This window comes from Ammospiza caudacuta, chromosome 3 (genome assembly GCF_027887145.1).
Source record: "Ammospiza caudacuta isolate bAmmCau1 chromosome 3, bAmmCau1.pri, whole genome shotgun sequence".
NCBI classification, from domain to species: Eukaryota; Metazoa; Chordata; class Aves; order Passeriformes; family Passerellidae; genus Ammospiza; species Ammospiza caudacuta.
In genome coordinates this window covers 2,228,143-2,252,309 of record NC_080595.1, presented here as the reverse complement: position 1 = coordinate 2,252,309, position 24,167 = coordinate 2,228,143, and the positions used below count along the sequence as shown (strand labels likewise).

At 40.7% G+C, this 24,167-nt stretch overlaps 1 protein-coding gene across 1 annotated transcript in view; it reads right to left on the bottom strand.

Moving 5' to 3' along the window:
• Positions 1–24,167, bottom strand: part of USP34 (ubiquitin specific peptidase 34) — a 120,364-nt gene that overhangs the window by 80,305 nt on the left and 15,892 nt on the right. Inside the window, exons 2-7 of the mRNA XM_058800752.1 lie at positions 22,871–22,958; positions 19,125–19,545; positions 12,037–12,087; positions 11,767–11,916; positions 7,947–8,014; positions 1,451–1,643 (exon numbers count right to left, since the gene is read on the bottom strand). Coding sequence (XP_058656735.1) covers positions 1,451–1,643; positions 7,947–8,014; positions 11,767–11,916; positions 12,037–12,087; positions 19,125–19,545; positions 22,871–22,958 — 971 coding nt within the window. The remainder of the gene's footprint in view (positions 1–1,450; positions 1,644–7,946; positions 8,015–11,766; positions 11,917–12,036; positions 12,088–19,124; positions 19,546–22,870; positions 22,959–24,167) is intronic.

Here is a 24,167-nt window from a genome sequence, read left to right as displayed (position 1 = left end):
AATGAGAAGGAAGAATAAATTGTCTCAGTGTTTCAGAGCAGTTTTAAAGACTATTCACATTAAAAAACCAGACTTGGTAATTTAACAGCATAATTTAGCTTACAATATTAAATTTTTACTATTTTTTACTATTTGCTTTAGTCTAAAAATACTGTAAAGTTTTTCTTCTGGTAATACATGTCTGTTCTTTAAAAACTCTCATTTTTACAGCAATATTCATCAATCACAACAGGTGAAAACATATAACTACTTAACACAACTTCATACTCCCTTAAATGAGCTAGAAAATACCTGAAAGATAAAGCAGCTGAAGAATTCTTATTTCAGACTTTGTTTTGGCAAAGATACACAAAAAAACACACACTGGTAGCTGAACAAGGAGAATTGTATAAAACCAAAGGAAGGGATTTATAGGAACTGAATGTAATTGGAACTATGCAAAAGTGGAAACAGATTTTTAGATCAATTATAGTGGTGGATGCAGTCCACAGCCTGTTTTTACAGCCTAGTAAGTTACCTGTATGTAAATATTTACTTTGGGTAAAAGCCAGCAATAATCTGATTAAAAGTACTTACAGATCTCTTTAAATTGCCATTTATTAAATTGAGGGTACTTCTATCTATAGCTACAGTGAGATGCAAAATCAAGTTTAAGTAAACTTGTACTCAGTGACACCACATCTTAAGAAGAGAGGAGGCCAAATATGTTCAGAAAACACAAAATTGAAAAGGCTCAGATGGATAAAAAACTTAATTTTTGCCCTCCTGTGGGATTGTTTCTCTATGTTTATAGGCAGCAGTGACAAATCAAGACAATGTGCCTGGTGCAACATGGAGCATTTCCATGGGAAAGGGAAAAGATGGGGATTTTTTTTTTTTTTTTTAGTTTTAATTGTTTTCTATTTGATGCTGTATGTATTTACCTCTTCAATTCCCCCTCCTGCTAATGAGTGCAGAACTGCACTAAGAACAGAAAAGGAGGTTTGTGCAACACAAAGCAGCAGCTAATTGCAGCAGGGTCAAGATGCTGCAAAGCTCCAACTGCGCACAGATTAAAAGCCTTTCCCAACACCAAATCTTGCTGTGGCAGGGGCTCCGTTTCACCCAGCTGTCACAAAGCCCAGTTCCAAGGGGGCTGTTCAGTGAATTGTTCAGGCAATGTGAGCCAGTTCCATATGGTGCAAACTCAGGCACCACTGGGACTCAGCTCCAGCAAAGCCCACCCTCACCACCATGGCTGCAATTTCCTAAGGCTGCATGAAAGGGGATCCTGCTGCTTTCACACATTAAAAAAGCCCCCCAAACATCATAAATTTAAATCATAACTTGCAACAAGTAAACTGTAAATCACAAATTGCAACAAGAAACATTTTCTGCAGACAATAATAACTGGTACTTTTAAAACAGCTGCTAACAAACAGCAATAATTGGTATTTTTAAAAATCCTTACTGTTATTTGGCTCAGCCCAGCCAATCTCATGGTCAGAGTTGGTGACATGAAGTATTTGAATGCAAGATCAAGGCTTTCTTTATCAAAGCACAGGGCTGTGTCCAAGGGCTCCTTGACTGTGCTCCACATTAAATCTGCCATGTTCCTGGCTGCACTCTGCCTCAGCTCCTGGTCTGACAGCTTACACAAATACCTGCAGAAAGCACAACAAACACAAACAGGGCATGGCTCAAACCACAACATTCCTGCAGCCATCCTGATTACAGCAAAGATGCATTTCTCCAAGATCACTCAGTCTTAAAATACCACTATTAAAAGTTGGCACCAATTAATGAAAAACACCAAGGAAAACCAGAAATATTAGTAATATTTTTTGAAGTAAGTCAATTGCTAAAGAACTTTGCTTAAGCCCTTTCTCTTGCAGTCTTCTAATCCTGCACAATGAGTTGCGACACAAATATTCTCTGCAAATGGAAAGCATAAGAAATACTTACAAAAACTCACGCATAGAACCTGGTGAAACCTCAGAAGACCAAAACACAGAAAATCTGCAGTGAAATCCCAGTAAAGTTCACATAAAAAACACCAACACAAGTGAGAATTTCTTCTGACTGAATGTGTAACAGAAAAATGTTTAGAAACAAGATTTCCTGGGCTTATTTTGATGCCATTAAAGATGGCACAGTGAAAGGTACATGCATACAAAGTCAGCATAATTAATTTTTTCTGCTTTTTTTCAGGGTTGTGAAGTTTCAGCTACATCCAAACTAGATTTAACTACACAGAAATGTGTTAAAAATCCATTTGTTTGACAGCCTAAGCCTGGATCTCTCCTTGGAGACTGGCCAAATAGATGCATGAATCTTTTAAAAAACACACCAGATATTAAACTACACTTAACCAGATTTATGCACCATTCCTTTGCATTTACATCATATAAACATCAGCACTTTTTTGTCAAAAGCAAAATTACAGGCTGTGACTCTTATTTAGATGATGGTTCTTTTCCACAGCTCTTGGGCAGAAGCCTAAAATAAACACACTTACATGATACTTAACACTGTCAAACAGAGAAAAGAGACTTCAGTGCAAATAATCCCAGAGACTGGAGATGCAGACAGGAATCACACATCAGTAACAGGGGGACAAAAGCAGGACCAGGCAATCAGATCCTTCCCTGCTCTTTGTTGTGAGATTTGTCTCCTTGTGTGGAGCACTGGAAATCAAGTCCTGGCAGGAAAATGCTGCTCCTGTGCTGTGAGCTCTGAACAGCAGCAAAGCAGGGGTGGAAAGAGAACATTCAGTGAAAAAGGGCAGCACCAAGCAGAGCCAGGGCCTGCCTGTAACCTGCCCACAGGTGAGAGTTTCACTGTGAGGACAAAATGTCCTGTCTGTGTCACCAAACCATCATTTGTAATCAGCAAATGAGTGATTTGTCAGCAGCAAACGGTGATGGCAGCACCTGTGTGCCAGCCACCATGCTGTCTGTCCTGCCCTTCTGACAAAGGGACATCCAGCACCCCTGCCCAGCTGTGCCAACAGCACATGAAATATTGAGCATTTCTGTTATGGGAGTGGCAGAGGGTGAAAGAACAGAGGCCATAATTAAGCTCCCACACCCTAAGCAGACACAGAGCTTGGGATTTTGGAGTTGCCATCCCTGGAAGTGCTCAAAAAAAGGGCAGAAGTGGCACCTGGGGCCATGGTTTAGTGTGAGCAGGGCTGGGTCAAAGGCTGGGCTCCATCTCAGGGGCGTTTTCCAACCTTCATGATTCTAAAAATCCCAGCAATATCAGACCCATTTTCATATTCCCATTTTTATATGCAAACTCTCCTCAGGTCTGGTTCCCAGAGCTTTTCTGTGTCCATAATTCCATCAAATCAGACTCAAGAGTTTGGTGAAGCATTTCTAAAGATCTCAGACATGTCCAAACACATCCATGAACTCCCTCACTGTACAAAGGACAGAGGAGTGTTGGCATGCCCTGAGCAGGGGCATGGACACACCTACACACACAGAGGAAGGGTGTTTGGTGCCTTCACTCCATTTCTGGAACAGGACTTGGACCTGAAATCCTCCTCACACTACAAACTCTGGTGAAGTAACTACATTAACACAGTTTATGAAATAGAACATTCCTTTTTTTAATGCAATATTATCAGTCTAAACCTACTTTCATTTATACAATTCACATTACAACCACATTTTGAACCTGAGTCAGACTTGTGTCATTTTTTTTTATTATGATAATGAGAGTGTGTTGTTAAAAACCTGCACTTTACAGCAAGTGGAACTCTGGTGTAGGTGCATTTTCAAAGCTACAGAAGTACTTTAACAGTATCTTCTGTTTTGCCAAGGCTCTAAAGCAAGAGAACAGAGCACTTGTTACCACACAGTTTGTAACACAACAGGCTTTTCTAACCTAGAAAGAAGCAGAAGATGGCAAACTTCTCTCTAGAAGTGTAACAGCAGCCAGCACTAGAAAATTTATTGGCACCACTACACTGGTCATAAATCAAACATGATCCTATCTTTACTCCAAAGATTAAAACCACACAAACTTGCCAAGTAGGCCACACCTCCTTTGTTATTGTAGAAGATGGAATGGCTTAAACCTGTCTGCATCAGTAACACATCATGTTTTTAGAGGCAGAACAATACTATTAACAAAAGAGATCCTTACCTACACTGACAATTAACTCACACCTTCCCCTACACTGACCACCTGTAAATTTGCTGCATTGCCTCATGTAAGGACACTGGAGCAAGGAAAATGCCTATTTAACCCAAAATAGCCACTCTGAAAGCAGATTAAAGATTTATCCCATGTATAAAAAAATGGATGAACCCATTTTTGGGTTCATGTGAAGAGATAAATGTGAATTCATTTATCTCTTCTATTTCTACTTTTGGCTCTCTCATTAACCTGTGCCAGTCAGTTTGACAATTATGCTTGAGTGAAAAACAAACTCCTCTCATTTCTTCCACCTGCAACCTGACAATTGGGTGGCACATTCTCCATTCCCTGGTTTTAAAAACTTGTGAATTACCATTTCCTATTTGTTATCTTCATATCATTCATAAATGATATGAATTTCCCTGTCAAAAAACCCTAAAACACCCTCCTAGACTCTGTCTCTACCTCTCAATGTAAATTTTTTATTGCCACCAAGGTAGTTCTGTTATTATCTGCAGGATGGAAGGATCAGAACTGTATAGACAGTATAGAAATGTGAATGTGTGACTGACTCATGTAATGGCTTAATAATAGCTTCCATTCTGCCCTTCATTATTTTTTTAATTCCTACATCTTTATCTTTTTGAGTCTGATGAGCATTAAGTCTTCAAGGAAGAGATGAATGATATGCCAGGACTGTGTAATCTATTTAATCTGGAGTTTTTGCCTAAATGAGACTTTCAGAATAAAAATAACTTTTTAATACAACTGCAGGAAGGATACTTCACATACTATAGGACCTGTCCTGCCAGCCTGGCATACTTAAAACAATCAAATAATATATAGTATCTACATTAATTTTTTTAAATATCAGTTTTAACTCACTTAAATTATTTCACTTTTCTGTATTTGGGGACAGAGAGAGTTCAGTTTTAAACATGCAGCTCCATGCTAATGTAATGCTTACAATCACATCTCATGCTTCAGGACTTCAGCTACTCAGCTGTGAAATCATCTTTTTTTCCTTAATCTGACTCCTTTGGACCACAGCTGCAGAAGGGCATCCAGCAGAATGAGTCAGTTCTCCTGAAGTGTCTGGTTATTGTCTTCTGATTTATCTATTCTCTTTACTTTCAATTTCCAGATTTTTGGAGGAGGCAAATATTTTTTTTTGTGATTCAAACCTTCAAAGCTCATTACAAGAGGTTTTTATGACATGTAGTGGCAAGGAGTGGTCTTGGGTACTCTCATAAACCCCATTTTAAGATGAATATTTTTAATACAGAAGAGTAACTTGAATTCTTTCAGCTGCATTTTCTATGGGAAGCATCATGGATCAGGAATTGCTTCCTTCCAAGGAGGTCAAAATCACTTTTTCTTACTGAAAGATGTAAATTTTATTTCATGTCATTTTAAATTTAATCCTTTATTTCTTTCCTAAACTGCTTAAAAACCCAGGCCCCTTCAGGGGCAAGATGTGAATGCCTGTGCTCCATTGGCCAGGCAGAAAATAACATTTATTCATCTTTTTCTAGTGGCAGCAATAATGACAGGATTGTGTCCATGATCTCTGGAAACTCCAGCAGTGACCTCCTCTGTATAAATACACACTCTGCTGTTTCCTTCATCCACTCCTTGCAGAAACAACCATATCATGAGGGTAACCTCAGCTGATAAAAAGTCAGGTGATGTCTCTTGTTGGTCAGCCCTGCAAAATGCACTTCCTGCAAGGAATCTACAGGGGCAGAAACTGGAACTAAATCAGGGCCCCAGGAGCTCCTTGTGGACTAAGACCCTCCCCAAATCCCCTCAGTCTGCAGGGCAGCAGCAGCTCTGCAGGATTTCTTTAGAAGGTGCTGTGCTGCTGTGCCCAGGATTGTGTCCCCTTTTTTCTGTCCTTTTCCTGAAGGAAAAGCAGATGGAGAGCCAGAGACCCAAGCTGCTAAGGCAGGATCTGTAAGTTTGACAGCAAGTGGGGTGAGCTGCATCCATGAGCAAACTCATCCTTCCCTGAGGGCATCTGGGCTCACTTCTGTCCCACACCAAGGTACAGCACCAGAGCTCATTTCTGTTACATGGCCTCCCAGCTTCAGTCCCACTCCATAAGGAAATCTTCACTAAAAAGCTCTGATTTCATAACACTGAGCGATCTCAGATCCCATCAGGAGTCAGCTGTGAAAAATAAACCTGGGAGAACATCACCTTCCTGCTTTAAGCTGGTTTTCCAAGGATGTATCCTGTGGCAGTGCTACCTTTCTGATTGATGTTAACCTGCTGTAAATTCTACAGACAGACATCAGGGGCATTATTTATGACAAGAAGCTGCTGACAAATCACACTGCAAATCAAATCTTCTACTGGGCAAAGAGGAACACATGAGGACCCAAAAAATCTTCTATACATTCCAGTGACCCCAAATAGTTATAAAATAGAAAATGTTTTAAGCATTACAGGATGACAAGCAAGGCTTAGCAGCAGCAGCAGGTACAGGATGTGTTATTGTCTCCCTCAGTAGTTCCTCATCATCAGCCTAACTCTAACTGCTGCTCCCTCAATGCTCCTTTTCATTTCCATACATTGCAAGAAGACAGGGAGGGCTCATGACCAAATTCCCAGGTACACCAACAAGCATTAATGGAGTATGTACAGAGACAAGCACTTGAAAATCCTCTGCCTGCCCTCTCTTGACTGCCTCATGATTAATAATTACCTTTGGAAGATTTCAAAGATAGCACATCAGCATTAAAGGAGTGCACAAGGCTGGACTATAACTCAAGAGTGATGTGTTTTAATAAAAGATCAAAATACTCTTCTCTGTGCTGGGATCATTTTAGTAGAAACCACAGTATAGGAAAACAGTCTAACAGCCAAGTCAGTACTTAAATTTTTACAGTCAACATAAAACCAGACCTTTTTAAAATATGAAACAATTCCCAGTCTCATTGTTCTGGGAGCCTGTTTGCTGCCAATGTAATTATTTTTGTTGAGTGTTATTTTACACTGGTATAGTTAAGACAGAATAATGTGTAAAAGCTCAATTTTTGCTATGAGCAGCCTAAGCACATTTCTAACATTAGTTAGAGGAAACCCAGAGCCTTGGAGGAGCTGTGGGTCTATGCAAAAGCAGGAAAATTTTAAGTTGGGCTACTGGAATGGGAATTAGCTGTGACCACACCCCTCCACCTCCAGGCAGATCCACACACCGAGATCATTTCATCAGCAGCTCACTGCAATGTTTCTATTGTCCTGAGAAAGCCAATAAAAACAAATTGCTCATATAATTAAATACCCTTACAAGCACTTCAATCTGAAAGTGTTATTTCCATTATAGACAGCTTGATATAAAGCAAATCTTTGGGACTGGATATATTTAGCTCCATAAGAGTGCAAGCAGACTTTGGATCACACTTCAGCTCCTGCCAGCTGGAAACCCAGAACATCAGAATGTGAAGCTGTGTTCACACTCAGGGTCTGGAATCCCAGTGACTGCACATTGCTCTTGTACTTCCAGCATCTCACTGCAAACTTGGAGTTTCATGAAGATATCACAAGGAGGGAGACTGGAGTACAGCTGGAGAACGGGGCTGATGTCACACTCACAATGTTCTTAACATGACTGATCTGACTGATACTGAAATCAGATGCAAGGAGCTGCCCAAAGTAACTCTAAACGTTAACTCCACCCTCCTTGCTGAAATGACAGTCAGAGCAACAACCTGCACAATTAAAAGTAGCAGCTGCAATTAGAAATTGCTGTCACAATTAGAAATTAGCTGTCACAAAGTCCCACAAGAAAAATTCTTAAAATAAAGGTTTACCTGATAACATAAGTCCTAAAGGGTATAATGTGCTGCATGACAGCAGGGATGTGTAGCCATATTCTGATCTATAATGCAAAAACAGAAATAAACATTTCATTCATGACATTTAAAGAGAACTGAAATACTCTTGGTATATTTGCACATGCAACCCCACTTTAAAAAATAATTTCTTGGTGGTTTGTGTTCAACTTCTTCATTTTCTGATTTTCCAGACTGGTACCTGAGGAATGCTTTTTTGACTTATAAAGAGGATTTGCATCTTTCCTGCTGGTCAGCTGGAAAATACAGACTTTGTATAAATAGTATCATATTGCCCAGGTGTATTTTTGTATTTTGTATTTTCTGTAATTTCTTCAGTAGGAAAAACTGCTACTCAGCCTTGTGGGGTTTTTTTCCTTTTTCTTTAAAAGTCTACATGAAAATTATTCCATTCTTTCAGTTCCTTGCAAACCACTCCTAAACCAAGTAACACTGTTTGACTTGTGTTGTTTTGCTTCTTAGAGCTTACATATCCTTCAAAATAAGATGTTTTACAAGCAGTGATTAGGCAGAGTTTTTTACTACCATATTTGCATTTCTCATATTTACCATTCTGCCTTTACCACCTTTGCAAAGCTGATTGCAGGAATAAATGCAGAGAAAAAAACAAAACAAAAAACAAACAACCTGAAACAGCTACTTAGCACCGCTGTGAGGAAAAGCACCGACCAAAGGCTTCCAGAGGCAAAGTCAGAAGTGCCATCTGCATTTCAAAAAGGAATTCAGAGCCTGTTAAACCTGTTACTCCGTGCCAGGTAAGGGCTGGAGCACAGATGAAGCAGCAGCAGCAGCTGCTCCTGCCCACGTAAATTCAATGTAAATTCAATCATGTGCACTTTGCACAGCCCTTGTGAAAGCAGCCCCATCACTCACTCACGGCCCTGCATCCCCACCTCTGCTCTTGAAAGAATTTCAGCTTTGCAGCTGATGCAAGAAATTCTGCCTAGGGACTCAATTCCATATGCAGAAAATGTATATATTCCTTATATTCCTTCTTGACAGGAGAGAAAAATATTAGGCTGCAGTCAACTTCTCTTTTCAACGTTTCCAGCACTTGCCAAGGAACTTTTTGAGGCAGTTCTGACAAAAATATTTGCAGGCTTACATTTAACAAGGCAACAAGCACTGCACAGTAACAATATAACCTACTTTGCAAGACAAACCAGCCAAATCTTCCCTCTGCAAAAAAAGACCACACTTGGAACAAGCTTCTGATCCAACTGGCAGCCTCAAGAAGGGAAAAAATGCTAACATCCCAAAGATACAAAGTGTCACTTGAAGATGCTTGCTCTAGAAACAGGAATTAAATGACATTTTGACAAGGAATTGCAGGGGTGACAAAGATACTATTGTGATTACACCACTTGACTTTTAACACCATGTACTCTGCTTCAAATACAGTATGAAACACCAAAGAAAATACATTTCTTTGTGAAATAAAAGTATGAAATGTTTTTTAAAATACAGTATGGAATATCAAAGAAAATACATTTCTTTCTGAAATAAGAGTATGAAATGTTTTTTAAAATACAGTATGGAATATCAAAGAAAATACATTTCTTTCTGAAATAAGAGTATGAAATGTTTTTATCATTTTGTTTTTATAGCTTTCACTGTTCAGAGTAAGCTTCACTCTGTATTAGTTCCAACTCCTAAACTGAAATCATGCACCTGTAAACTTGCATTGCACACAACCTTCAGCCTCAGAATTCAATGAAAGCATCATTTCACATGTTACAGATGAAATTGTGATTTTGAACGTGGATTCACATTTACATACTAACTTGTTAAAATGACATAAAAGAACATATATAAAATGACATCAACTAGCATCTGTAAAGTGCCAAAAAATAAAATTACATCACTTTTTGCTTCCACTTGATTTTAAGACAAAGCATTCACTGCATCTGTTCTGTTCTCAAGTTTCAGAGGTTTTTTTTTATTATTTGCTCTTTATCAGAGGTAATTAATTTCTAGAAGGTAGTGGCTGAAGAACTCCATCTTACAGACTTGAAAAACAATTCCAGCATGGAGATTTCAAGGAATCTTTAAGAATGGCCACTTAACTGCCATTCTCAAGAGTTCCTACAGCTGTGAAATTGTATTTAAGGGTTACTACACACTGTGGGCTGGCTTTACACACTGGAACAAGGTAACATTGACACTGCAGAGCTATTACTGGAATAAATATCTATATTGCATTAAATCAAATGTGTTGGGATAAAACCAAGACAGATTAGCAGAGTCCTTGCTGAGACCACCACTATCCTGTTCAGTTTTGTGAATGATTCTTTTGGTTTAAGTGGAGTTTGGTGCATTGGTTCACAATCAGCAACATCTCTGCAATTATTAATATTTACCTAAGTTCTATGAATTATACAGTGAAATTATATAAAAAACAGGGAAAGAGAAACACTACATCAAAATCCTAACCTCATGCATCATTACAGAGGTGGAGAAATATCTTTTTTTAATATTGGCAAGATAAAATGCATTTTGTCCAAAAAATTAGCTGTCTCATTTGGCTGCAATGAATACATTGCATTTGAAAGGCAGCAGTGCTCCCAAGTACACTGAGTGATACCAAAATGCAGCAGGTGGATGAATAAAGCAACTTACACATAGAACATTTTCTTATACTTTCTGTAGTGAACTGACATAAAAATAAAATCTAAATGCAATTTTTTTAAAACAGTTTTCCTCAGCTCACACAGATTTTCCAGCAAAGCCAGACAGAGTTCAAAATAAAGATGCCTGTTGAATGGGAAAAGCTGCAATGCTGGAAGAGGCTGAAGAAACAGGACTTTTAGTTATGGCTTGGGATGAATTTCATTTTATCTGCCAGGTTCAGCCACAGAACTCATCTAAAACTGCTGCAAGAGCCAGCTTAACAAGTTACCTACTAAACCAAAGAGAAATGCAAAGTGGCTAAGTAAATATCTGAAAGGAGAAACTTTGCTGAGAAGCATTTTGGAACAGGGCACATCACTAAGAATAAAGAAAAGAAACTATGTGGAGAAAAAGACTTCTAAACAGAACAATGAAGAAAGGCAGAATGCTGGTTTGAAAACATGCTGCTGTGATAGGGAGCTGCCACTCATTACTGAAGTAGCTTTGCCCCTTCTCAAAAAAAATAAAAATGCAAAAATGGCAAACTTCTGGTTTTCTTTTTGCCCATCCACAAGACAGGTCACAACTCCTATCCTGACATTACACTAAGTCTTCATATGTCCTTCTTCAGGGACTGGGTTTTATTTTTAGCACCAATTTAATTCAAATCTCCACTAAAATCAATTCATAATTCTGCCAATCAAAAATCCCTGTGATTTCAAAATGCAGACATGATGGAGGATATGAATTCTAAAACTAAGTGGGGAAAAAAGATGATTACCTCTATGCTGCAAATGCGTATAATGGTATAAAATCACAGGAAACTGAAGAGAAAAAAAATCCACAGGCTTTTCCTCTGTGCCTCAGAGGGAATAGCTAAGTTAAAATACCCTGAAGAAACTAAAACCACTCTCATGGCACAATTTCAGGGACAGAAATGGCCTCTGACAACATCCTTTGGGGGCTGTTGCAATCTTCCCATCTAGGTCCAAGCTGCAAACTCCTCGCGTGCTGCCAGGAGATGCAGAGGGTTTGGATAATGAAACACTCTGTGCATGAGCAAACATGGAAAATGTACAGCTTTTTACCCCTCTCTGGTGGCAGGGAGCGCTTGCAGCTTTCAGACTGCTTTGGCTGCTGGTGCTGCAGCAGAGGAGGGGATACTCACGTTGGACACCACGGTGATGAAGGCGTGCGCGATGAGGAAGGGCAGCGTCTCGGGGCTGCCGTACTCGAAGCAATCCTTCATCAGGGCCAGCCCGTTCTTGCCACAGAACAGGCACACGTAACGCAGCAGGTGCAGGGGCACCTCCACATCCTGCCAAGGGGCAAAACCCAGCACAGCATCAGCTCCGCGTCGCTCACACACACAGCAAACTCAACAACACGCGTCCACAGAACAGGGCTAAATTTCTAGGATTCAAAGTGCACAACTTACGTTCATATCACAGAACGCCCCTAATATATTGCTTTCTTGAGCAGAAATATCCTGTTTAAAGAAAAAAATTAAAATTAACTCAAGCAATATAAACACATTTATAGACCAAAAAACCAACTGCCATTTAGCAAGTATCACAGTCAACAATAAAAACCCAAATTCTCATTCAGAGCAAGACAGAAGCTCAAGCTTTGCTCCACTTTTTCACTGCAAACCAGACTTTTCCAAACTTCTTACCTCTTTTAATATATATAAATACACAGATATACTTAAGAGAACATTTCAGCAGTGTCTGGATGAACAGATTATTCTTCAATCCCACCCCTGCTCAGATCACCCATTTTTTTCAACAGGAATATGGCCAAGGGCACAGTCTGTCACACCAGCCTGAGAAACACAGAACAGAACCAATCCAGGCACTTTGGAATGCAATTTCTAATAAAGATGAGACATATATGCAAACATCTGAATTTACATGAACTGCAGGACATCCTACAATCCCACATGTAATGACTGAAAGGGTTAAAATGTCTAAATGTTCATTGCCATTTCAACTACTACATTTTTATATATAACAAAACACCTCATACAAAATAAATGTCAGACTTTTACAGGAGTGAGTGAAGCGAAGTGAAGTGAAGAAGGGGAAGGAATTCTATCACCCTATCACTCTCTGTTAGCTACTTGCTGCAACAAGAAATCTATTTTCTAGAAGCACTAAACTTAAAATGGTTTAGGAAAATAGCTTTTCTTTTTAATGTCCACTTGTTGGGCAGTACAGAGTGGGACATTTCTTTATTAGGGCTGTAACATATTGTGGGTTCCGTGCACTTGCTGGGGGCAAAAGGGCACTGGAGGTACAAAAAGTGGCTGTAAAACCCAACTCTGCCATGGATACTTGTAGGTAAAACCACAGATTGCTCTTCTCATCCCTCCATGGCAAACACCCAGTATTGACAGTCACAAATCAAATGCAAGTTTAACACAAAGTTAAGTTTTTAAATGAAATTTCCTGAATATATTTTAAATAGCTGTGTAGGAGTAATCCTAGAACTGTACCAGAGGATGCTGGAGGCAAGCAATTTTGGATGGATTAAGTGTGATACAAACATTTTGAATTATTCAATATGCTCATATTATAGCTAAGCATTTCTTTTCTTTTTTTCTTCTGCTGAACTCTAAGTCATGCCTGAACTCGTGATACTCCACCAGTTATTTTTAAATCAGCTTTGAAGGCAGTAGGTGGTATGTTTTTAGGCAGCAAGAAAAGGTGTTCAGTGCTCTGCTCATGAAAACTGCAGAAAGGGTGTGAGAAATTTCATTAGTTCTCTTGAAAAAACAAGAGATTTGTTGTCAAGTGAACTGCAGTTCTTAGAATGCAGAAATCCCAAACTCACAGAGGCTGCTGCACGAGTCCTGCAAAGCTTGGGAAAGGCTGCTCTGAGAGACTGAGGCTGGAAATGTGAATTCTGCTCTGCAGATGGGAAACACAACAGTCTGAGAGTTCCCTACTCTCCTCCTTTTACTCTTTTCAATTGTATGAGGAAATTAGAGAATTCCTCATATGATATTAAAACCCACCATGAGTTCAGGAGAAGCCGGAGCAGATTTCCAGGACCTTTACCTGGAGAAAAGCTGGAGAGGGGCTTTGAGAAAGGCAGGCAGGGATAGTGCTGTCCCAAAGGCACACAGCAAAAGGAACAGGGGAATGGCTCCAAAGTGCCAGAGGGCAGGGCTGGATTTGGCATCAGGGAGAAATCCTTCCCAGGGTGCCCAGAGGAGCTGGGGGTGCCCCTGGATCCCTGGCAGTGCCCAGGCTGGATGGGCTGGGAGCACCCTGGGACAGTGAAGGGGTCCCCAGGCAGGGGATGGGATGGGATGAGCTTTAAGGTGCCTTCCAAACATTCCATCACAAAATGCACTGGCTGAGCTCTGACTGGACACAACCCTGGCAGAAAGCAACACATCTGCCAAGAAAATATTGACTTGAGAAGGAGAGGCAGAGAGCAGGAGACCCCAAAGAGCTGGGGACTGCAGCTAGAGGCACCTCAACAACTGATTCTGTTTCCTCTTTCATTTCATCCTGCCAAGGTCTGGTAAATGGTCAGGGAACTCCCTTCAGATTCTTTGTTCATTCTGAGACAGCGCAAAGTTCAGGAGTGCACTTCACATTGCTGCTTCCTTCTCTGCAGGATTTTGAGAGCTTCCTTTTATAAATTCTTTTCCCCTTCCTCTGAAGTGCCCATTCCAGGTATTTCACTGGCTGCACTAACTATGTAAAGGATACAGTTACAAACCACCCTGTATGCAAGGGATAAAAATATCCCACAAAGAAAAAAAGTAATTTCAAAGTATGAAATGAACATTCCTCAAAAAACCAACTATATTTTTAAAAACACTTTGAGTTAAATTTGTTTAGGATGAAAAATAGACACAAATATCCCTCTGGTACCAAAAATATTGATGAGTGTCAAGAGAGGTGTGTAGATGGCTCCTCTGGATACCAACCAGGCTGCTGTGGTCTTCACTCTACAGATGTTGTAAGGGACTAAAACAATTCCTAGTCCACATCATTTAAGGAAAGATCTGCATGATCCTACAGGCAGAGACACCTTTCTGACTCCCAACAAATCTTGCTTTGCTGTTTATTTTCATCCAGTTTCATTAACTCCTGAAGAAGGGAAACCTCCTGCTCCCACATGAATGTTTCCTTCTCCAGCAGACAGCCCAGTGTCCAAAGGCTTTGACAGCAGCTCAGAAGGGATCAGAATTCAAGAACTGAAGAACAAAGCCCTTGGAGGTGTCTTGGAGCAAAGGACAAGGGAAATACTGACCACTAATTGTTACTGTGGGAAAGCCTCACACTGGGAATTCCTAAATGGCACCTAAGAGGCAGCCTAGGCACAGCAAACCCTTAATGGATCAACATAAATCCAATGGAGTTATGTTCAATAACTCCATGAAATTGTGCAAGTTCACCTCAAGGATCTAAAACAAGGAATTTCTGAAGTCACTCAGAGTGCAGACTGGAGTCTGCTCTGGATCAGCAAATTTCCCTTTTTCCAGGGCAAAGGAAATGGTGGGAGAGGGAGAGCTACACCAGCTTCTACCAATACATTTTTTGCAAATTTAGGCTGTTCAGGATCTGTTTAACTTACAAGTATAGCTAATGCACTCATAGCAGAGATTTTTCATTTTAGGATCTCTTGAGGACTGAAACCAAGCCTGATTTAAAGCAAGAAGTGCTCTTATTACTGGGACTAATAACTTGTCTCAGTTCAGCTAAGATGTGCTCTAGACTGAAATCCAAAATTAAATTCTAGACTTCAGTGAGTCACTCATGGGAGCAGAAAGTTTTGCCATTAAAACAGCAGAATAACAGAATCCTAGTGCCTCCCAGATACAGAAAATATCAGTTTGTAAGAAAAATTATTGATGCTGGGACCTTTTAAAAGCAAAATTTAAAACTCTCTCCCACTAAAAAAAGGCATACAATATGGCAGGCTGGCATACCTCCACAATCCAGACCTGGAAACACACAAATTCTAGCAGAAAGGAAAAAAAAATCCCTTACCTGTCTGTACCTCAGTGGTTTTCTTCCCAGCTTCCCCTTAAGTTGTGTTTTTAGGCTAGCTAATGAATGTATTTGATAATTCAAGTGATGTATAAGAGATGACACATGTATTATATATCCACTGGTATGTCTGGGGTGATGGGCATCATCACAGGGCAGCAAGTACAACAGATCTGGTCTAAATCACTCCCAGGCTGCACAGCAAGGGAAAAGAAATCCCATCAGGCACCTGAGAGCTCCTTTTGATCGTTGGGAAGTGAAATTCAAAGAGAAGGAAAGAATACATGAAATAGTAATTTAAGAGAAGGACGTGTGATAGTCCACAGAAAAGCTGCTCCAGAATTGTTCATCCCACATTCCTCTGAAGCCAGTCCCGGTACATGTCCCACAGGAGTGCAGGAGATAAATCAATTCACTTTATATCTGTACAGATACACTTGAAACTCCCTCTGTTAGCTCATGCCCATATGGTTTGGAGAGGAACAAGAACCAAAATGCAGCCCACCTAAAAACCTGCTGTGTAGGAGGTTTTAATTCCATTTCTTGCCTGATCCATTCCATCAGAACTGATCAGGTGTTGTGACCACCCTAACTCACATCATTCAATCTGACTCAGCATCTTCTCATCTTGGACTTAAGTTTATAAAGCAAATTTCAACCCTCAGGGTTCCAGTGAGCTCCCACAACTCTCTAAATCTAAAATCACAGAATCACAGAAATTCAAGGCTGGAAGAGACCTGTAAGATCATTGAGTCCAACCCATGTTCTAACGATTCAACTAGATCATGGCAGCAAGTGCCACATCCAGTCTTTTTTTGAACTCTTTGAGGGATGATGACTCCACCACCTCACTGGGTAGATGATTCCAGTATTTGACCACTCTTTCTGTAAAATACTTCCTTCTTAATTCTAACTTGCATCTCCCTTGACGCAGCTTGAGACTGTGTCCTCTTGTTCTGTCTGTTGTTGCCCGGAGAAAGAGACCGACCCCCAGCTCACCACAGCTACCCTTCAGGAAGGTGAAGAGAGTGATAAGGTCACCCCTGAGTCTCCTTTTCTCCAGGCTGAACAACGCCAGCTCCCTCAGTCGTTCTTCATACTGCTTGTGTTCCAAGCCCCTCACCAGCCTCATTGCTCTCCTTTGGACACGCTCAAGCATCTCAACGTCCCTCCTAAAGTGAGGGGCCCAGAACTGGACGCAACACTCCAGGTGAGGCCTCCCCAGTGCTGAGTACAGGGGCAGAATGACCTCCCTGCTCCTGCTGGCCACACCGTTCCTGACACTGGCCAGGATGCCATTGGCCTAATGGCCACCTGGGCACACTGCTGGCTCCTGTTCAGCCGACTGTCAGCCAGCACCCCCAGGTCCCTTTCCACCTGAGCACTGTCCAGCCACACCGTCCCCAGCTTGTATCGGTGCAGGGGGTTATTGTGGCCACAGTGCAGGACTCAGCACTTGGACTTATTGAAGTTCATCCCATTTGATTCTGCCCATCCATCCAACTGTTCCAAATCTCTCTGCAGAGCCCTACGTCCCTCTAACAGATCTAAACATGTTCCCAATTTAGTGTCATCTGCAAATTTGCTAATAAAGGACTCTAAACCCTCATCCATGTCATCAATAAAAATATTGAACAGAACTGGCCCCAGCACAGACCCCTGAGGGACACCACTGGTGACTGGTCCCCAGCTGGATGCAGCACCATTCACCAGCACTCTCTGGGCCCGGCCATGCAGCCAGTTCTGAACCCAGCAAAGAGTGCTCCTGTCCAAGCCACGGCCTGCCAGTTTGTCTAGGAGTATGCTGTGGGAGACAGTGTCAAAGGCCTTGCTGAAATCCAAGTAAACAACATCTACAGCCTTCCCTGCATCCACTAGGCGGGTTACCTGGTCATAAAAGGTGACCAGGTTGGTCAGACATGACCTACCCCTCCTAAATCCATGCTGGCTGGGTCTGATACCCTGGCCATCTTGTAAATTTTGCGTGATGGCGCTTAATATAAACTGTTCCATTATTTTGCCAGGTACTGAGGTCAGGCTGACTGGTCTATAATTACCAGGATCTTCCTTTGCACCTTTTTTGTGAATGGGTATCACATTGGCCAGCTTCCAGTCATCCGGAACCTCACCAGTAAGCCATGACTGTTGGTAAATGATGGAGAGTGGCTTTGCAAGCTCATTTGCCAGCTCTCTCATTACCCTGGGGTGGATCCCGTCTGGTCCCATAGATTTATGAATATCCAAGCATTTCAGTAGTTCTATGACTGCCTCCTCTTGGATAATGGGGGGACCATTCTGCTCCCTGACACCATCAACCAGTCCAGGCGGGCAGGTGTCTTGAGGTCAAGTCATCTTCCCACTAAAAACTGAGGCAAAATAGGCATTAAACACTTCTGCCTTCTCCTCATCTGCAGATACTAAGTTCCCTCCTTTGTCCAATAAAGAACAAAGGCTGGTCTTACCTTTCTTCCTACCATTAATATATTTATAAAAACATTTTTTATTATCCTTAACAGTAGTCGCCATTCTGAGTTCAAACTGAGCTTTGGCCTCCCTAATTTTTTTTCTGCATGCTCTAGCAGCCTTCTTGAATACTTCCTTAGAGACCTGACCCTTCTTCCAACGCTGATAAATAAAAGGAGTGGGTGAGCTGCACTTTAATTCTCCACTCTGACTTTCTCAGAAGTTTGTTGGATAAAAGCTTTTCTATACAGTGAAATGTACATCTAATTTGCATATAAATATTGTAAAATAACTCTTTACTTGTTGTTAGACTACCGCAGGCTGGATCAAAAGCCAACCATTCCAAAAACGTGTTGTTTCCACTAGGAAATGCTAACACCATCATATTTATTTCAGCAATTGTGAATTAAACATGGCAGGATTTTGGAATTAATTTTTTTAAGAGGAAAATCAAGGAAAATGTGAATGGCAGCCATAACAAATATCAGAGAGAAAAATCAGCACCCTGGAACAAAGCAATCTGTGTTGATCTCAGGTATCCCAGCCAACTAACCAGTTGTTCTAACGAGTTTGGTCTTGCACAAAGTTTAGTTTATGAAGTTTTGCTTCTAGAACCATAAATTGGAAAGAAAAATTACTAAACTATTCATGGGTTACCTTCTGGAAGAAAGGCATTGCTATAGTCCCCTTTTGGCCTACCTGTTATTTAAACTGCACAATAATTCAGTGTACAGTTCCAGCCAGCTCCTATCAATATATTACCTATAACAATTAAGCAGAGTTTAAAGAAGGTGGAAGAGGATTTATATATTTATATAAAGCTGAAAAGCTCTGCTGAAGTGAACAGGAGAGCTGAATGTGCCTTAGCAATATACTACCTATAACAATTAAGCACAATTTAAAGAAGTGGAAGAGTATGTATACATTCAGAAAGTTTCTCTGAAAGGCTCTACTGAAGGAGAGCTGAATGTGCCCATCCTGAGTGAAAGCAATCTGCTCATTAATGACAACAATTAACCTTCACCAAGACAGACACAAAGAGAAGCTATACCTCTATTGTGGGGTGGGTGTTATGCTTATAAGCTGTGTAGAGAGGAAACTGAATCTGGAAGATTTTTGCCACACACAGCAGCAGCTTCTCCTTCTCATCAGTGCTCCACAAGCTGAAGGGCTCCGTGCTCTTGGTGGGCTCCTCCTCGCCCAGGATACAAGTTCTTGCAGAATCAAACTTGTTCTCTAGAGGTTTTTGTCTTTCTCCATTTTCTTCTTGGTGGGATTCTCTCTCTACATTCAGGGGCTCCTCAGCATGGTGGCTCTGCTCTGGCCATGTTGGATCTATGTGAATAGTGCAATGTTTACAGAGCTGGTCCCTCAGAGCTTGCACTTGGGCAATCACCAAGTTAATCAGCGCACAAACCACTTGGTTAAAGATCTCCAGATGTTTATACTCCTTGAAACAGCACAAACATTGTCTGTAAGGAAAGAAAAAGATAAATTAATAAAAATTCCTACAGTTAAAATCAGCTGGGTACTTCACCAAGAGAACTCTTCACATTAAAACATTTGAAACAACAAGTTATTTGACAGAATCGCAAAATGAAGGAAATCCAAATGAAACTCTACCCAGCAGCAAGTGGGAGTCACAGAACCCTCCTTAAGCCTTGAGAACATCCCATTATTTCCAAATGCTTACCCAAACTATGAAGTCCCTGTTATCACTGAGCAGCTGGTACAGCAAGTAAAATATAGAAAAAAAGCCTTGTGGGCAAGGTCACTGTGCTACTGAAGAAGTCCCATTTTTCAGTATGTTTCTGACTCCATTTCCTCATCAGGCTTTCTCTGCTGCTCTTCATTGCAATAAATCATCCTGACATGCTTGTCAGCTGTGTAAGAACTCCTTATTGTTATTTTCAAATCAACAGGGCTGCAAAGTAATTTTATTTTTAATGGAGTATTCAAGTTCACTTCCTTTATCTGCATGTGGATGGTGATGCCCTGCACACTGATATCCTTTATCCATCTAGGAAAAGGCAGCTCAAGTATCTTCAGTGCTTCCTTCACTTGGCAGGCTCAGAGATTATTCCCCTGGTTATCTACTGACCCCCTGTAAACTGCAAAGAACAAGAGGGGAAAACATCCCTTTGACAATATTATTTAAAAAATCAATTAAACCATCAAGTTCAACAGCTCTAATGTGAGTCTAGTTGTGGGTAAGGATTAATTGTGGATGCCAAAGAGATTCTGGGTGTATAAACCCCTGAGGCAGGTACCTAAACCTCTTGTCTGGGAACAGCTGCTTCTTCCACACAAAGCAGCACCTCCCTCACTCTGACCAAAAGGTGGAGGATATTCCTGCAGAAGGATTTAAATCTGGAGAACACAGCCAAGAAAGCCACCCCTGCACTGGCCTTACTCACTGGGGAACAACAGGAAGGCTCCATGCCTGTGACAGACTCTGGGACAGGGACTCTGCCCTTCCTCAAACTCTACTACACAAAGTAACTGCTACATGAACTGGGAGCTGCCTTGCAGCAGAGATCTTCTCCATCTCCTGGCAGACACACAACAATGGGCTCCACTCCACAACCAGAGCCCTCAGGTATTAAAATACAAAAATCACATGGACCACTTCGAAAAGAAATCACGAGACAAAAGACAGGGCAAGAAACCATCAGTAAGTAGCAATGAATTTTTTTCTGCAAACACAACATTTAATTTAGAGACTGGGGTTAATAAATTGTAATTTTTAGGGGGGAAAAAAAAAATCAAGAGAACCCAGAGCTATGACAGGCAGAGGGTGCTGCCTCTCTTGATGGAACACAAACATGCCCCTGAGCTACAGCTCTTAAAGCACATCCTTTCTGAATACAGATATTTACTTTTTTCAGTGGCTTAGACCAAAATGTAACATTCAGGATTCCCTAATTCCAGCACAGATACAGTGACTGAAGCACCCAAACCCCTTTGTTCCATTTGTGCAGGGAAGAAAAATCCCTTTAATATTGTGTAAATGGAGTTTCATCTATGTGAAAAACATCTTGTCATTTACTTGGAAATGTATTTTCATGTTAACAAATGACAACAAAGGACTGCAGGCAAAACCCAGGGTATCCTCAAGCATTTATCCTGGGGGAAATGATGTTCAAAAGTCCATCACTTATGCCTACAAATTACTGCCCCACTAAAGAGCAACAAATCATCCTCAATAACAATGAAAACAGTCTGGTGAAGACATCTCACATCCTGCAGAACTCTTTTCCAAGACAGGTGTGTGCAAAACCTCTCAAGTCTTCCTCTGTTGGAATGTGGAAGAAGATTTCCACCAAAAATAGAGGAGATCAATAAAAAATGAGGATGCTACTTCCTTGAACATAACAATTTCCAGAAGAGAAGTAAAATGCAAAGACTAAGGTGCTCTTCAGGAGCAGTCCCCAGGTGATCTTCTGAAGGAAAGCAGAGATTTAAACCACAGGCAACAAAGGCAAAAGCAGTTCTTAAGGAAGGCCTCAAACCCAAAACCAGCAGAACTCTCAAAAGCCCATTTGGCAGAGCAGAGACAGGACAGGAAATTAAAATATCAACCAAAACTCCTTCCTGTGGCCTCTTTGTCAGACTCTCCTTTAACCAGCCCAAGGACTGCTCTCCAGGCTCTTCCAGTATGAACCCATCACATATGGAAGGCAACCAGGAAACCAGAAGAAAATAAAGAGTTAAATATTATCCAATCTTTGGTTTTTTTCTTCAGGTTGGATTTGTCAAGCTGTAGAAGACAACAAGACTCTGAACAGATGATGACCTGGAAAACTGGGTTGCAATTGTTCTCTGACAAACTTAGCATCTAGGACCTGTCAAGAATTGTCAGGAGTCTGGTTCCCATGCCTGCTGTTTATTTTGATTGAAAAATCCCTTCTCTGTGTCTAAAAGCACATGGAGGAAGAAAATTAACTTGGCTTGTAGTTGTTGGGCAAAATGAGGAAGAGGAGGTTTCCTATTTCACAGGTATCCAAAATGTGACATTCCATTTTTTTTCTTTTGGAGTCTTCTAAACACCCAACTAGTATTTTCCAATTGATCCTCCATGCTTTTCCCAACACTACTGATGATTCAGTTTGGTCCTAAAACTACTGCTGAACACTGAATCACAAACACCTTTACTGTAGGTTCTTTCTAAAAGGTAATATCCATACATTTCCTTGTGCTGGAAAAAAATAAGTAGCTGCGAAATAATTTATCATTATATCATAATGTAATGGTATCATTACTTTAAAGAAACAGGCTCAAAGCAACAGGAATTTAAATACTAGATTAAAAGGAATAATGTAATTTAAGATAAAAACATGCAAAGCATTTTCAGTATCATAGCTACTGAACTATGGGCTGCAATCCTTCATCACCTGGACTCAGAATATTAGAACATGCAGAAAAATTTAACATGATGGTTCCATTCAGTCACTTTTTCTTAAATTCTTCTTACCCTCCCCTGCCTCTGCAGAAGAGGGTCCCAAAATTTCATGTTAAAGCAGCAAGACACATTGTTTGTCACCATAATAGAGCAGTTTGTTTTTCTACACAATTATTACAGAATCCAGAATGCCAACTGCATTCAAAACATGCTTTTCCCAAAATGCACTGGGTAACGAGTTTATTTCCTAAGTAGTAAAACAGTCTTTATTCTCCAGGTATCACTTAGCTACACATTAATAATTTGCTAATTCTGAACACTCTACTGTACTTTAAAAAGGGAAAGCTGCTGTTGAGAGTCAGCATCCTCAGCACTGAAACCCAATCCAAAATTACCTTTGCGTCCACGAATTGATGTAAGCAAATATCTTGAGGGCATGTTCCTTTCTGAGCTGCAAAGCATCACCACCTTCAATGTCTGATACTAAAGAAAACAAAAACATAAACACAGAAACAAAAACATTAACACACTTTTTAGAAGAAAAAAAACCATCGTGCACTTGTTCTGTTATTAGAAACTACCTTTGATAACACAGAAAGTAAATACTTTATTGAAACAAAAACTTGTAGTTTTGGTTAACAAGGTTTAGATGTAAGTGACTTGGAAACTCAAAGTGCACAATGTTCTTGAACACTGCTCCAAAGGTTTGTGAGAACAGACCCTTCTTGTAATTCTATTTTTATCAAATATTCTCATAAGCTTTACTGGGAACTCCTGATTGATGTGCACTTTCAAGTATGAACTTTGAACAACTTTACTCATTAACCAGACACCTTAGGTTTGGTCTTTTGTTTTGCTGGGCTTTTTTTCCCCCCAGATTTTTAAATGCCTGCATTTTGAGATGACCCTGAGACCTCCATTTCCTTCTCCTGATCAGATAAAGACTGAGAAAAACAACAAACAAACAAAAGCCAAACCACAACAGAACTACCAAGATAAGAACAATGTGCTGTGTACATATAAGGTTATTTCAGACTGAGCTGATCATCACAGCTTTCAAATACAGACACATCTATCATGACATTTAACCATAATGAATCACTAATTGGCAAAATGATAAAGGCTCACCACATTTGTTACACAGGAAACCAGAACAGTTCTGTACTGAGTTCAAACCCCAAATGCTTCACTGAGGGATTATCAAATGTCCCACTTCCCTCCAAAAATGCTTCTGCACTCCAGTAAGGCCAACATCAGTGGGGCCGGGCTCCATTTAGGCAGCACCTGGTTATGTCCCAGGGCACTGCATTCTGCCTCCTGGCCACACTGCACAATTCCTGCTTCCTCCTGGTCCTGAGCCTCCAAACATTTGTACAATTATCTAATTGCTACACAAATCAAGGTCAGCATTCCTCTGAAGTGGATCTTTGCATTTATAACACACCTAAGTTCTCATCTCCACGTTTCACAGTATCACACCCTCACAAATCCCCTCCACAAGCAAACTTTGTGGGAAAGGCTCTCCAACAGCTCTGAGCTCCTCAGCATCCCTGTCCCAGCCTCAGCCCTGCAAGGTCCTGCCTGATCCATCCATGCAGGTTCCCAAAAGCTGCAGCTAATGAAGGTCTGTGGGCACGGATCAGAAAGCAAAGCTCAGAAGAAAACCACTTCACAGAAAAATCACACTGAATA